The sequence below is a fragment of the Bos mutus genome, chromosome 3, assembly GCF_027580195.1.
Source record: "Bos mutus isolate GX-2022 chromosome 3, NWIPB_WYAK_1.1, whole genome shotgun sequence".
NCBI lineage: Eukaryota > Metazoa > Chordata > Mammalia > Artiodactyla > Bovidae > Bos > Bos mutus.
The window spans coordinates 79968360-79981949 of record NC_091619.1 but is presented as its reverse complement, the minus strand read 5'-3'; the positions used below and the strand labels follow the sequence as shown (position 1 = coordinate 79981949).

General features: G+C 36.4%; 1 protein-coding gene across 8 annotated transcripts in view; it reads right to left on the bottom strand.

Moving 5' to 3' along the window:
• Window positions 1–13590, bottom strand: part of ITGB3BP (integrin subunit beta 3 binding protein) — a 107733-nt gene that overhangs the window by 19297 nt on the left and 74846 nt on the right. For 7 of the 8 annotated variants that reach the window (XR_011463697.1, XR_011463698.1, XM_070367913.1 and 4 more), the window contains 3 exons: window positions 5498–5576; window positions 5009–5102; window positions 4611–4670 (listed from right to left, as the gene is read on the bottom strand). Coding sequence is in view for 6 of the 8 variants with exons in the window: in XM_070367913.1 (XP_070224014.1) it covers window positions 4611–4670; window positions 5009–5102; window positions 5498–5576 (233 nt within the window). In the remaining 2 variants the exon portion in view is untranslated. The remainder of the gene's footprint in view (window positions 1–4610; window positions 4671–5008; window positions 5103–5497; window positions 5577–13590) is intronic. The other variant, XM_070367910.1, reaches the window with a different exon arrangement.

Genomic DNA, 13590 nt, shown 5'->3' with positions numbered 1-13590 from the left:
TAATACGCAACAATGTCTGTGTACACGCTGTAGAAGGAAAATTTATGAAACCTTTGCACAACTCCTTTAATTGAATTTTCCAAATCTCTCACCACACACAAATAATCAATATCTTCTGCAGAGAAAACCAGTCAGAATTATTACAGTCTTCCGTTTCAATTTTGTTGTCATCAGCACATACAGAGCACCTGGATATTTGTAATGTCTGATAGCAAGTTATTTACACCTCTTAAACACATAATTGCTATTAAGTGAGTTAAAATCTATGGTGTAAAAAGTTTAACTGATTATTTAAAAGATAAAAGCACCATACTTTTAGTAATGTATAAAAAAATTAAATCATAGGAGAAATTATTTAAAAGGCTTTGAAAAGTAATAAACCAGTTTGTGTTTCCTTAAATCCTAGACACATCTCAAGTAAGCAGTTGAAATATAGCCCCAAACAGTGATGAACAGTGTAAAGCACAAGCATTAACATTAATAAGAGGAGAAGGTATGACCCACATACAGGATAAGTGACAACTGAATTCGTATAAAGAGCTGAGGACTACAGTTGTACATTAATGTGTGTTTGTGTTACCAAAATTAACATCTCTATTTTTTAGCTCTAAATAAACTAAGAATGTTAAAAGCATAGTGGAATTTTTGTTGTTTCTTCTGAAACATGTCTAAGCTTCAAACCTGTGTTTTTAATACTGGAGTATTTGTCTGAAAAAAGATACTGCTTCATGTTAAGCTATAACAGAAAAAAATAAAAGGGAAGCAGTTTTCTAGGAGTAAAAGTATTTAGCTGATAAGACAAATACTTTTTCAAGACTGAGTAGGGGAAAGAACAACATATTTTTAAGTTAAAAAATACTTCAGTGGGTGGTTAGAATGAAAAGGCAATATCAAACTATTTATATAGTCTTAAGACAGAAGGAGTTTAAAATTTGTCCTTTGGACCAAGAATTTGAAAACCTCAAAAATCCTATAACCAAAATTAATTTTACAATGCAAGAAGACAGTAATCTAGTTAAAGAAAATCAGAACATTTATAGTTGGCATTTTTTTCTCTTTAAGGCCAGAGCTAGAAATTTTGAAATATTTAGTATTACAGACAGCTGAAACAATCAACTTTTTTGAACAATGTAAAGTTCAGATGGTTACATTTCTTTTAAAATATGCATATTTCAACCTACACAATTATTCTCAAAACAGATAAAATATGTTTTGGACTGAAGCTAAGTGTCTAGATTTCATATCTTGGCAAACGCTCTACAATTTGCTTACATTCTTTTAAAAAACATTTTGTTTACTGGAAGTACTAGTCATGGACAAACAATGATGGTATTTTCTAATATCTCCAGAAAAAATGAAAATACTCAGTACCACATAATGCCACCTATTGTCTCAGGAATATTTGTATCAAGTTGTTTTATGCAGAGGTTGACTATGTAAAGTAAATAAATTTCATGCCTTCTCATGTGATGATAATGTGACAGTCCTTCTGTATCAACCCAATGAATGGTCATATGTTTTAAATCTTCAGCATAACAAATTAAAAATAATTTTGAAAATTCACATCCAAATATAACAGAAGAAAACCTTTCATTTCATTATTTTTCTAACAGTCATAAAGCCAATATTATTAAGGAAAGTGAAGACAAGCTTACTTCCTAAGTAACTGAAAAAAGAAAGAAGCCTTCTTTTGTTTAAGAAATCTGTATTCTGTAAAGGAGGTCTTCTTTATTCACACGCTTTATCAAGTCATTGCCTAATTTGCAAGGTCCAGTTCTGAAAATTATGAAAATCTCATTGTACTTTTAATGTTAATATGGATGTTTTAAATTTCCATGGAATAGGTTATACAAAGCCTTAGAATGTGTCTCAGATGTCTATTTAAAACACTAGAGTCTTATCTTTACAATTATACTTCTCTGACTATAATAAAAACTACAACTGCTGCTAAACAAATTAGCAGTAAAATGAAAAAAATAAAACTAAAGGATTAATTCAAAGGCAGAATGACAATAAATGCTGGAATTCTCCTGGTATTGTCTATTTTAACTATTCTAGGAAAATTTGACAAGAATCTGAAGGAAAAAAAATCTGAAGGACATTCTTCTGATAGTGAAATAAATAGTGTGTTTACTCTCATTTTCACTAATTACCTAATATAACAAATCTAAAACATATTAAAAACATATTAGCTGATTTTTATATTATGTCATTTCTAACTATATAATTTCTAATATTATGGAGATTCTCAGAACATTTTAAAATTTAAATAATTCTGGATAACAGCATAGTAAAAGAAAAGTAAAGTAGAAATTTCTGTAAAAAGCTGATGGCTAGATCCCCAAATAAGGAATATGTAAAGCATATTAGTTTGGACTGTCAAAAAACTAACAAAGTCCTGTTAAAATGAATGTATGAATAGAAGGGGTGAAAGTTAATTTGGCAAAGAAATTTACATATAATGTGCATGTGTTAGTGTGCTCATCTTTAACCAAAAAAAAAAAAAAACCAAAATTAAAAATATATATATACATTAGGAACTGGAGGAAAAAATAGGAAAAGCATTCTGTAAAATGCTTTTGAATTTTAGCTCAAATTCAAATTAGAAAAAAAAAAGCTTCAATCTATTTTCCAGGCAATATTAATATAAAAATAAGATTAAAAACTAATGAAGATTTGAATACCTCAGTAAGTATAAACAGTCAATGTAGCTCTTGCCAAGAAACAAAATGGAAAATGACTTCTATATTCTCATATATATAATATATATTACCATATAGTTTATATTATGTAGATATTATATATTTAATGTATCTTAGCTCAGTTAGCTCAGTTTATATTTAAATCACAACAAATAACCAATGCTTATCAGAACCTTTAAAACATGATTTAGTGATACAATCTCCTCTATGCATGAAGAAACACTCAGCTCTCAGGGAAAACCTGGTAATGGGCAAGTCAGTTTTAATGCCTAAAATACTAGAAAATAGATTTAAGGCTGATTCATGCAGAAACATACAAAGAATCCCTACGTATTGGATAACTGAAAGGAGGTGACTGTTTTAACACGTGAACATAACTTTAATGTCTTAATATATGTTTACGGAAGGAAATAATACTTTTGGGAATTTTTTTCCCATTAACTATTAGCAGTGACAGTTCATCTATTTGTTCTATAATTTTCCCTTCCTCATTCTTCCAAACTGTTGGCAAAAGCCTAATGTAAAGCCTAATTCTAATTAGCTCTAGGAAATTAATAGATTAAAAAAAACTACATCATTGCTATTGTATAAATAAAAGAAAGATTTTCTCTAGTTGAGAAATAATAAATATTCTTATCCTCTAAAACTTGTCAAGTCAGTAGAGATTAAAATCATTGAAAGCTAGTTACACATTATAATCAAGATACACTGCACTGGAGAGAAATGATCTCAATCCTTTTCTAGGGAAGAGCTGCTTGTATGTACTTAAATTCTATGGATCCTAATGGGAGGTAGCTGTCCAAGCAAAGGGCCAAGGAAGCCTGCTCAGATATCTTCCCACATGAGTTTTGGAGGAGTTTTTCCATGACTGCTACCCTGCCATGACCCAGTTGGCCTCTGGAACTGACCAGCAGGGAATCTCAGCTTTTCCTCCTACAAACTCATCGCTAACTTTGTTAAAGATCCTAAACACAGACTAAATTGGTTGAGTTATCTCTTATGTTTGAACCTGAGAGCTGGGATGGCTGGATGCTTTCATTTGTTTTAGGAAGACACAACACAGAAAAATACAAAGACCAAACTTTTTGACATGAGACTGGTTTTCAGTTGGAATCCCTGCTCTGACATAGGCAGCAGTGTCTTTTGGCAAACTACTCAACATTTTATTGTGTCTTTGTTCCTTATCTATAATGACAATAACAGCTATCTTGCAGGGTTGTTGTATAGATCTGCTGATCCTAGTGTTGAGAACATAGTAATTATTAGTCCTCAACAAAGGGAAGTCACTGGTACTCAAAAATGGTAGACTAACACATGGCTACCCACTTCAAGGCCTACCTCCGTTTGCAGAGATTGCCAAATGGCATTCCTGTCAGTAATATTAAAATGATCCCTCAAGTTGGTCTAGTGGCTTTAGTATTTTATAGTCTGTGATTATTTTGCTTACTTAGGTGTGAATGTGCATGTGTTATGGGAACTTAGTCTCCTAATTTAGTTTCCCATAGTGTGAAATGCTCAGAGGTATGAGTTCACAGTAGAGCAAATGTTATTAAAAATCTCACAACACTGCCTACAAAGTAACTTTTTATGTTTTGTGTATCTTTCTATATCACCATTAAAATCTGCCATATATGCATTATTGCCCCATCTGTCTGTATTTTCAAAAAGAACTTTTAATAAAAGAAATAACTATAACTTAACCTAAAAACTGTATTTCAAAAGTTCAGTCATCAGGAAAATTGATCTTACTGGACATGGTCTTCTGCTAAATGCAGTATAATGTTTTTCAAATGAGACTGGTGGTCTTTTAAAAGAATACACTAGAACAGGGCTCATGACAATTGGCTGAAATGGTAAAATGAGATGAAAAGATCTCTTTATACAATAAACTAAGACAGAATTCTTTACCTTTGTTGGGAAGTCCTGAATTCTTCTTTTTAAATAGTTTTTGCTTTATTACGTTAGTCACTAAAGGAAAAAAATTAATATGGGATATTAATCATTTCTCAATTTGGAAGAAACAACTTAAAAAAATACGTATATTTATAAGTATCAAGTACAAAATGCAATACCTAATATCTTATGTAAAGAATGAGAACTACATAAATTAAGCCTAATATGAGTTACCAAGGAACACTCTTTCCCTCACATTCAGGAAGAATCTCTGAAACAACACATCCTAGCAAAAGATATATGGTTTCCTGTTCTAAGTTTACAAACAAGCAATAGAGAGAAACTCATTAAAAACTCATAAATTAGGGGTGGGGGGACAAAAAAAAAACCACAAACTCAAAAATTTCTCTTACTTAGTTTTTTTGTTTTCTGCATTTCTCTTTTAAAGACACATGATGCATGGGGGATACCAATGAGATTTTCAAGCTCTTTACTGCCCTTCAAAGCCTAAAAGAAAGGCATTTTAAATGAGTTATGTTCTCTATAAATATAATACTACTGACAACTCTAGTGAAAATACAGTACACTGCTTCCTTTCTCTGAAAAACTTAAACTCTGTGATAATGAAATTTAACTTTTTCTGGTAGGTTAACTAAAGCCTTAAAATATCTGAATAAAACCAATCTATTAACTACAAAGACAAAACATAATGATAAATTTACTTTTCAATGTGAAGTCAGGTATTACTAAAATATTATGGTTAATTAATGTTCATGTAAGAAATTCTTATGAAAAGTAAAATGAATATATCTTCTGTAAACTCTTTCCAGGATTGGATTCTCCTATGCTTTTTCTAATGGGGTAACAGAATTGTGAAAAATTATATGCCAAAAAAAGCAAACCTGTATACTACTTAAATTTTGCATTATTTCCATGAATTCTTCTGATGATTTTTCAACTTTAGATAGCAACACCATGAATCTGTGAATGAAAAAAAAAACAAAAATATTCAGTAAGATCAAGCAGTTGAACACGGCAAGTCATTTTCAAAGCTTTAATCTTTTTAAAAGAATCTTATATTCAGTTTTTATCATTTTCTTTGCATTTTTCAAAGTGGTAAAAGATGTAAATGCTCCTCTTTCAGCTTTCACTCCTTTACAAACAATATATTTTACCAACCATCCTATCCTTTGGCATTTCACTTTCTCATCACCACTGAGCAATGGGAAAGAAGAGATATATAGTTGGCTTGTCCTTTCTCCTTCATACCATTTTGAAAGAACAAATACACCACCATCATCTTATTTACTAGGCAGAAAGTGAAGAGGAACTAAAAAGCCTCTTGTTGAAAGTGAAAGAGGAGAGTGGAAAAGTTGGCTTAAAGCTCAACATTCAGAAAACTAAGATCATGGCATCTGGTCCCATCACTTCATGGCAGATAGATGGGGAAACAGTGGAAACAGTGTCAGACTTTATTTTTTGGGGCTCCAAAATCACTGCAGATGGTGATTGCAGCCATGAAATTAAAAGACGATTACTCCTTGGAAGCAGTTATGACCAACCTAGATAGCATATTCAAAAGCAGAGATATTACTTTGCCAACAAAGGTCTGTCTAGTCAAGGCTATGGTTTTTCCAGTAGTCATGTATGGATGTGAGAGTTGGACTGTGAAGAAAGCTGAGAGCCAAAGAATTGATGCTTTTGAGCTGTGGTGTTGGAGAAGACTCTTGAGAGTCCCTTGGACTGCAAGGAGATCCAACCAGTCCATTCTGAAGGAGATCAGTCCTGGGTGTTCTTTGGAAGGAATGATGCTAGAGCTGAAACTCCAATACTTGGGCCACCTGATCCAAAGAACGGACTCATTGGAAAAGACTCTGATGCTGGGAGGGATTGGGGGCAGGAGGAGAAGGGGACGACAGAGGATGAGATGGCTGGATGGCATTACCGACTCGATGGACGTGAGTCTGAGTGAACTCCGGGAGTTGGTGATGGACAGGGAGGCCTGGCGTGCTGCAATTCATGGGGTCGCAGAGTCGAACACGACTGAGCGACTGAACTGAACTGAAGTCTATGAATCAGTGTTACCCAGTAATTTTTTTTAAATTAAAAAATAAGTTTTTTAGCTTAATATATTCCAATGACAAATACACCAAGGTACTCTTTTAAATTTGAAGACAACGAAAGATATGTTTGGCCACATTCATGTGTCTATACTTTTAAAAGCTGCACAATATTGGACCTAGTAAATATACCAAAGATGATTTAACTATTTCCTTATGGCTGCAACTTTAGTTTCTTTTCGTATTTTAAGATCTCACAGTTTGTATACGATAATCTATACCAGTGCAATTTAACAGAAATATAATGCAAGCCATATATATAATTAAAAATTTTTGAATAGCCACATTGAAAGTAAAAAGAATTAGGTGAACTTTAATTTTAATAATATATTTTATTTAACTCAATATATCCAAAGTATTACCATTTCTTTTTTTTTTTCCAGAATATTCACAGCTGCTTTATTCAAATTGGTCACACAGTAGAAACAATCCAAAGATCCAAGAGGAGAATGGATAACAAATTGTGGTATATCCATACAACATAAATTACTACTCAACCGATTAGAATGAACTACTAACACAGCAACACGGATAAATTACAAAGACATTGCGCGTGTGTGCTCAGTCGCTCAGTCGTGTCCGACTCTTTGCGACCCTCTGGACTGTAGCCCGCCAGGCTCCTCTGTCCATGGGATTCTCCAGGAAAGAATACTGGAGTGGGTTGCCATGCCCTTCTCCAGGGGATCTTCCCAACCCAGGGGTCAAATCTGCATCTCCCCAATCTCCTGCATTGCAGGCGGATTCTTTACCACTGAGCTAATGGGGAAGCCCCCACAAAGACATTATGTTATGTGAAAGAAGACACACACACACAAGTCCCTTCTATATGACTCTATTTACATGGAGCTTAACAACCAACAAAGGAATGGATGGAGTTTAAAAAATACTACAGTGTGGAAACAAAATCATAATGTAGTTATCTTCAGATTAGAAATAGGATAAAAACTGACCAGAAGGGGAAGGAGGAGGAAATCTTTTGGGGTACTAGAAAAGTTGTATTCTTGACCTGGGTGGTAATCCCATGAGCATGTACACATATCAAAGTTCATAGAGCAATACATTTCAGATTAATGCATTGTACACACTTTATTTTATGTATGTACTCAGTCAGTTGTGTGACTCTTTGGGGCCCCACGGACTGTAGACTGCCAGGCTCCTCTGCCCATAGAATCTTCCAGGCAAGAATACTGGAGTAGGCTGCCATTTCCTATTCCAGGGAATCTTCCCTACTCCAGGGAATTTTCCTGACCCCGGGTTCAAACCCGCAACCCTTATGTCTCCTGCATTGGCAGGTGGATTCTTTACCACTAATGCCACCTGGGAAGTCCCATGTTATACCTCAAAAATAAAATACAGTATTTTCAAAGCAGTGCTCTTCCTGGGCACATCTTTAAAGCACCTGATGTCTCTATATTGAGAATGCTATAATTCCAGAAAGGTGAAAAATCTCATCTTTGCTCCTTTCCTTTCTTAGAAGATTAGATCTCATTCTTCTTAGCCAAATTGAGCAATGATTAGTTACTTCCCAGTTTACAGAGTCAGATAATGAATCTAAGTCCCACACAGTGCAAATTTATGTGTTCCTAACTGAGAGCTCTTGTCAAGCCACTCCACACCCATGGGATCCTTCCAGCAAACAATCTTTCTGTCTTCAATTTACACTTTTCAAGTCAAAGGTCCCAATTTGCTTTCTACTGGTAAATGTCCAATTTGATATTATTCTCTTCAAGAACAGCATCTGACTTTGTCTTACATCTCATTGGCAGGGGCTAAATAAATCCCTCTTCAACTGTGATTTTTCAGATCCCTGTGTTTGCATACTGAGGTTCACTGTTATTTTTCTGAAAGTACTTCTGGAAGCTCCTGTCTTGGCTTCTACACTGCCACCTGCGCGAAGGGCGAAGGGTCGCCGTTGGTGGCCGGTGCGCCCGCCGGCTGCGTGATCTCTGCGGTGTCCGCTGCTGGAGGAGGTAGCGGCGGCCTAACCCTCGGCCTCCAGGCGTCTCCTCGGTCCTGGGCAGAGGAGGTCTCCGCTTCCCTTCCTCCCAGAGGGTGAGCTTCCCAACTAGCCCGCAGGTTCTGCCACTGTCCCTCAGAGCTGTCCTCTCTACCCCTTTCCCGCCGCCCCGTGAGGCGCAGCGCTCCGCCCCCCACAAAGTATTACCATTTCAACATGTAATCAATATAAAAATTATCCATGAGATATTTTATACTTTTTTTCAAAATTCAGTGTACACTTTATATTCATAGCATATCTCATTTCAGAATAGTCACATTTTAAAAGTTCATTAGCCAAAAATAAATAAATAAAAGTTCATTAGCCATGTGTGGCTGGCTAGTGACTACTGTTTCAGAGAACACAAATCTGTCCTACCAATTTTATGAGAGAAACTAGAAATTCTATTTAAATGCTTTTCAAAATCACATCAGTGTTATCCATTAACATTTGTGTGTGCTATAAAAATAAGACAAACGTGACATTAAATGTTCATACACAATGAATATGAACAGTATGTTTCAACTAAGTAAAATATTTATATAAGTATGTGAGCAAAGAATGGAAAGAAAGCGATATGCAAAAGCTAAAAATTATGTGAACATAGTGGAATCCCAAGTGATATTTTTTTCCTTAACATTTTCCTTCATTATTACACATTTTAAATTAGAAGTTGTCTGTCTGTCTGAGGTCCCAGCTGCTTACCACTGGAGCCTCCATATGAGACAGACTACCTCCATATGAGACAGACCACCTCCATATGAGACAGACCACCTACCACCTACATATGAGAGACACTACCTCCATATGAGACAGACTACCTCCATATGAGAGAGACTATCATAAAGGAATTCTGGCTCCTCCAATTAAGCTCCAAAAGCCTGAAGGAGCAGGAGGACTTCAGTGACTCCCACTCAAGGCTGGGAACCTCCAGCTTCCCCTACATTATTCCTAAGCCCACTAAGTACCTCAGAAATACAAAGCTGAGGCAATTAAGCTCCTTTGCTATGAGAAGGAGTCCAAGGGGCTCTTTTGCTGGCATCCCTTTCCTGGGAGGATTAGAGTGGCAGAGCCTCTTCACATGGTCTTACCATTCTTCAAGGAACTGATGCTGTTCCCTGTCTACCCCCAGGCAGTTGTGTGGGAAGGGCTAAATCCTGCAGTGTTGCCATTGTGAATGACTCCAAAAAGCTCTGTTCAGAAAGAGCGAGAAGTGAATGGCACCCCCAAGAACTGTGGTATATAAGTGTACCCAATGAATCTATTAGTAAATCTTTCTCCTAAGACAGTTATCCAGCAGCTAACCAACCTGTTCAACAGCCTCGGAGCTTTTGGACTGAGGATCAGTTCCCCAAGTATCAAGATATCCTTCACATGCCTAAACTTGCTTGCACTGCAGGACCGATTAGAGTGGTGGACATTCCATCACTCTCGTCATTTTTAATTTCCTTTCCTCTCTTCCTCATTATACTTCTCGCTAGGTGAAATTCTTTTCCTCATCTCAATGGTAAGCAAATTCATAGAATGGCTTTTAAACTGTCATCCAACTGCTATATTTTGAGAAATTCAGGAAGTGTTCTCCATTTCTACATCTTCTGACAAGATGGTAGACAAGACGTCATACTCTTTGGAGATAAACAACTTGCTGAGCAGCTTTTGGGAGAATGGTTGCCACTGTCTTCATCCTAGACAAAATGGCAATATTTATATTTAATCTCATGTGCTGGAAGCTGAATTTTTATTGCCAGGGATAGCATTTTCTATATTTTCAAAGGATAGTTTCAACTATACTTTGCTGTCCTAAGACAGCATTATTGTTTGCTTTAATATTATCTCTATGTGCCTTCAACTAATTTAGTTGTTTCTGAAAACCAACAATCTTTTATACCTGCCTACAGAATACATTTCTGCTACAAAGTTTCCAAGTTATTGTTGCCCCTTTTATTCAAGTTGGTAAGTGAAAGTATCATCAGTGGGTGCCATCATATTTTATAAAACACTATTCCTTTCTTAAACAGATTTGCCTCTGGCTGGACTACACTGGGTCAAATCCTTCATCTTATAATGACCACTGCAAACTATGCAGATGTTGATGGGTACGGCATCCAGATATCCAGTGGCTGCTGCCTGTTTCATGACCTCCTTACAAAATTTGATAAAATCCTACATTATGCCCAAATTCCACTGTTGTACAACTTGAGAAATATGAAATCTTGGTCTTTCTTGAATGAATCATTTTTTTGTTTCAGCAGTGTAAAAATTCAGCAACATCTTTTTTTTACCTAGTTTTTTAAATTGTCTAGTACTCTGTTTTTAAAAAGAAACTATGATCCAGTTGGTCTGGCAGAAGAGAAAGCTGTTCAAGTTCTGACATTTTTTGCCAGACTGCCTTTCCTCAGAGCAGATTCTTATGGTATGTTCACTATGAATATCCATTTTTCTCTTGAGAAAGCCACATGCCCCAAATTCAGGGTTTTTGATGTATTTTCCAATTTGCCTAGAAAAGTCTCACTGTAAAATTCAGTTTTCTCATTTTCCCCAAAGAGAAAGTCTTATTATTCTGAAGAACAACTGAAATTAGAGGCTTTGCTCATATAAAATACATAGAGGGACATATCCATTAATTATGCTTTAAATTTCTTCCATAGTGATTTCTTCAGTCTCAAGCAAGTGATACATAACTTTTAAAAGTATCATTCTGCTTCAATTCTGCTTTTTTCCCTATCTTGACTACTTTCAATTATTTTCCATTCTTAACTTCAAGTTTAACTTCGTTATTTTCCTTTTCTCCATAAAGCTCCTCAGATATATTCTGAGCGAAGAACTAAAAGAACAAGGAGAAGTTATCCTTAAATTGGCGACTCTAACTGAAAACTGATGATATGGGTGATTAGCAAGCATTAACTCAGCTGCTCCTATGCCATCACAAATGTGGAAGGGAGGTCATCAATTTCTTGAAGATTCCCTGGCATGCAACCCATGGTGCCTACTATACTGACTGTGCAGGCAATGTGGATGCAGTGGAATAAGAGGTGAAACCTCTAAAAGCCATAATGCCCTGTAAAGATACTAATTTACCCTTTTCTGTAACTTCCAACTGTTTGGCACCTTTCTTCCTCATTAGATCATAAGTTCCATGAAGGTAAGGACAGTGTCTACCTTGTTTATGTTATAAACCAAGTTACCTAGCATGGTGTCTATAGTATGGTAGATATTATTTGATGGAACAATGAATAAAATATAAAAGACCTAATCCAGTGAACATTCATTCCTAGATCCAAGTGAAATATGCTCATCTTTCATTTTATTGTTCTTTTTCAGTTCAGTTCAGTCACTCAGTTGTGTCCGACTCTTTGCAACCCCATGAATCGCAGCACACCAGGCCTCCCTGTCCACCAACTCCCAGAGTTTACCCAAACTCATGTCCATTGAGTTGGTGATGCCATCCAGCCATCTCATCCTCTGTCATCCCCTTCTCCTCCTGCCCCCAATCCCTCCCAGCATCAGGGTCTTTTCCAATGAGTCAACTCTTCGCATGAGGTGGCCAAAGTATTGGAGTTTCAGCTTCAGCATCAGTCCTGCCAGTGAACACCCAGGACTGATCTCCTTTAGAATGGACTGGTTGCATCTCCTTGCAGTCCAAGGGACTCTCAAGAGTCTTCTCCAACACCACAGCTCAAAAGCATCAATTCTTTGGCTCTCAGCTTTCTTCACAGTCCAACTCTCACATCCATACATGACTATTGGAGAAACCATAGCTTTGACTAGACAGACCTTTGTTGGCAAAGTAATGTCTCTGCTTTTGAATATGCTATCTAGGTTGGTCATAACTTTCCTTCCAAGGAGTAAGCGTCTTTTAATTTCATGGCTGCAGTCACCATCCGCAGTGATTTTAGAGCCCCCCAAAATAAAGTCTGATACTGTTTCCACTGTTTCCTCATCTATTTCCCATGAAGTGATGGAACCGGATGCGATGATCTTCGTTTTCTGAATGTTGAGCTTTAAGCCAACTTTTTCACTCTCCTCTTTCACTTTCAACAAGAGGCTTTTTAGTTCCTCTTCACTTTCTGCCATAAGGGTGGTATTATCTGCATATCTGAGGTTATTGATTTTCTCCCAGCAATCTTGATTCCAGCTTGTGCTTCTTCCAGCCCAGCGTTTCTCATGATGTACTCTGCATAGACGTTAAATAAGCAGGGTGACAATATACAGCCTTGACGTACTCCTTTTCCTATATGGAACCAGTCTGTTGTTCCATGTCCAGTTAGTTCACATATTGCTGAAGCCTGGCTTGCAGAATTTTGAGCATTACTTTACTAGCGTGTGAGATGAGTGCAATTGTGCGGTAGTTTGAGCATTCTTTGGCATTGCCTTTCTTTGGGATTGGAATGCAATCTGACCTTTTCCAGTCCTGTGGCCCCTGCTGAGTTTTCCAAATTTGCTGACATACTGAGTGCAGCACTTTCACAGCACCATGTTTCAGGATTTGAAATAGCTCAACTGGAATTCCATCACCTTCACTAGCTTTGTTATTAGTGATGCTTTCTAAGGCCCACTTGACTTCACATTCCAGGATGTCTGGCTCTAGGTGAGTGATCACACCATCGTGATTATCTGGGTCATGAAGATCTTTTTTGTACAGTTCTTCTGTGTATTCTTGCCACCTTTTCTTAATATCTTCTGCTTCTGTTAGGTTCATACTATTTCTATCCTTTATAGAGCTCATCTTTGCATGAAATGTTCCCTTGGTATCTCTAATTTTCTTGAAGAGATCTTTAGTCTTTCCCATTCTGTTGTTTTCCTTTATTTCTTTGCATTGATCGCTGAGGAGGCTTTCTTATCTCTCCTTGCTATTCTTTGAAACTTTGCATTCAGATGC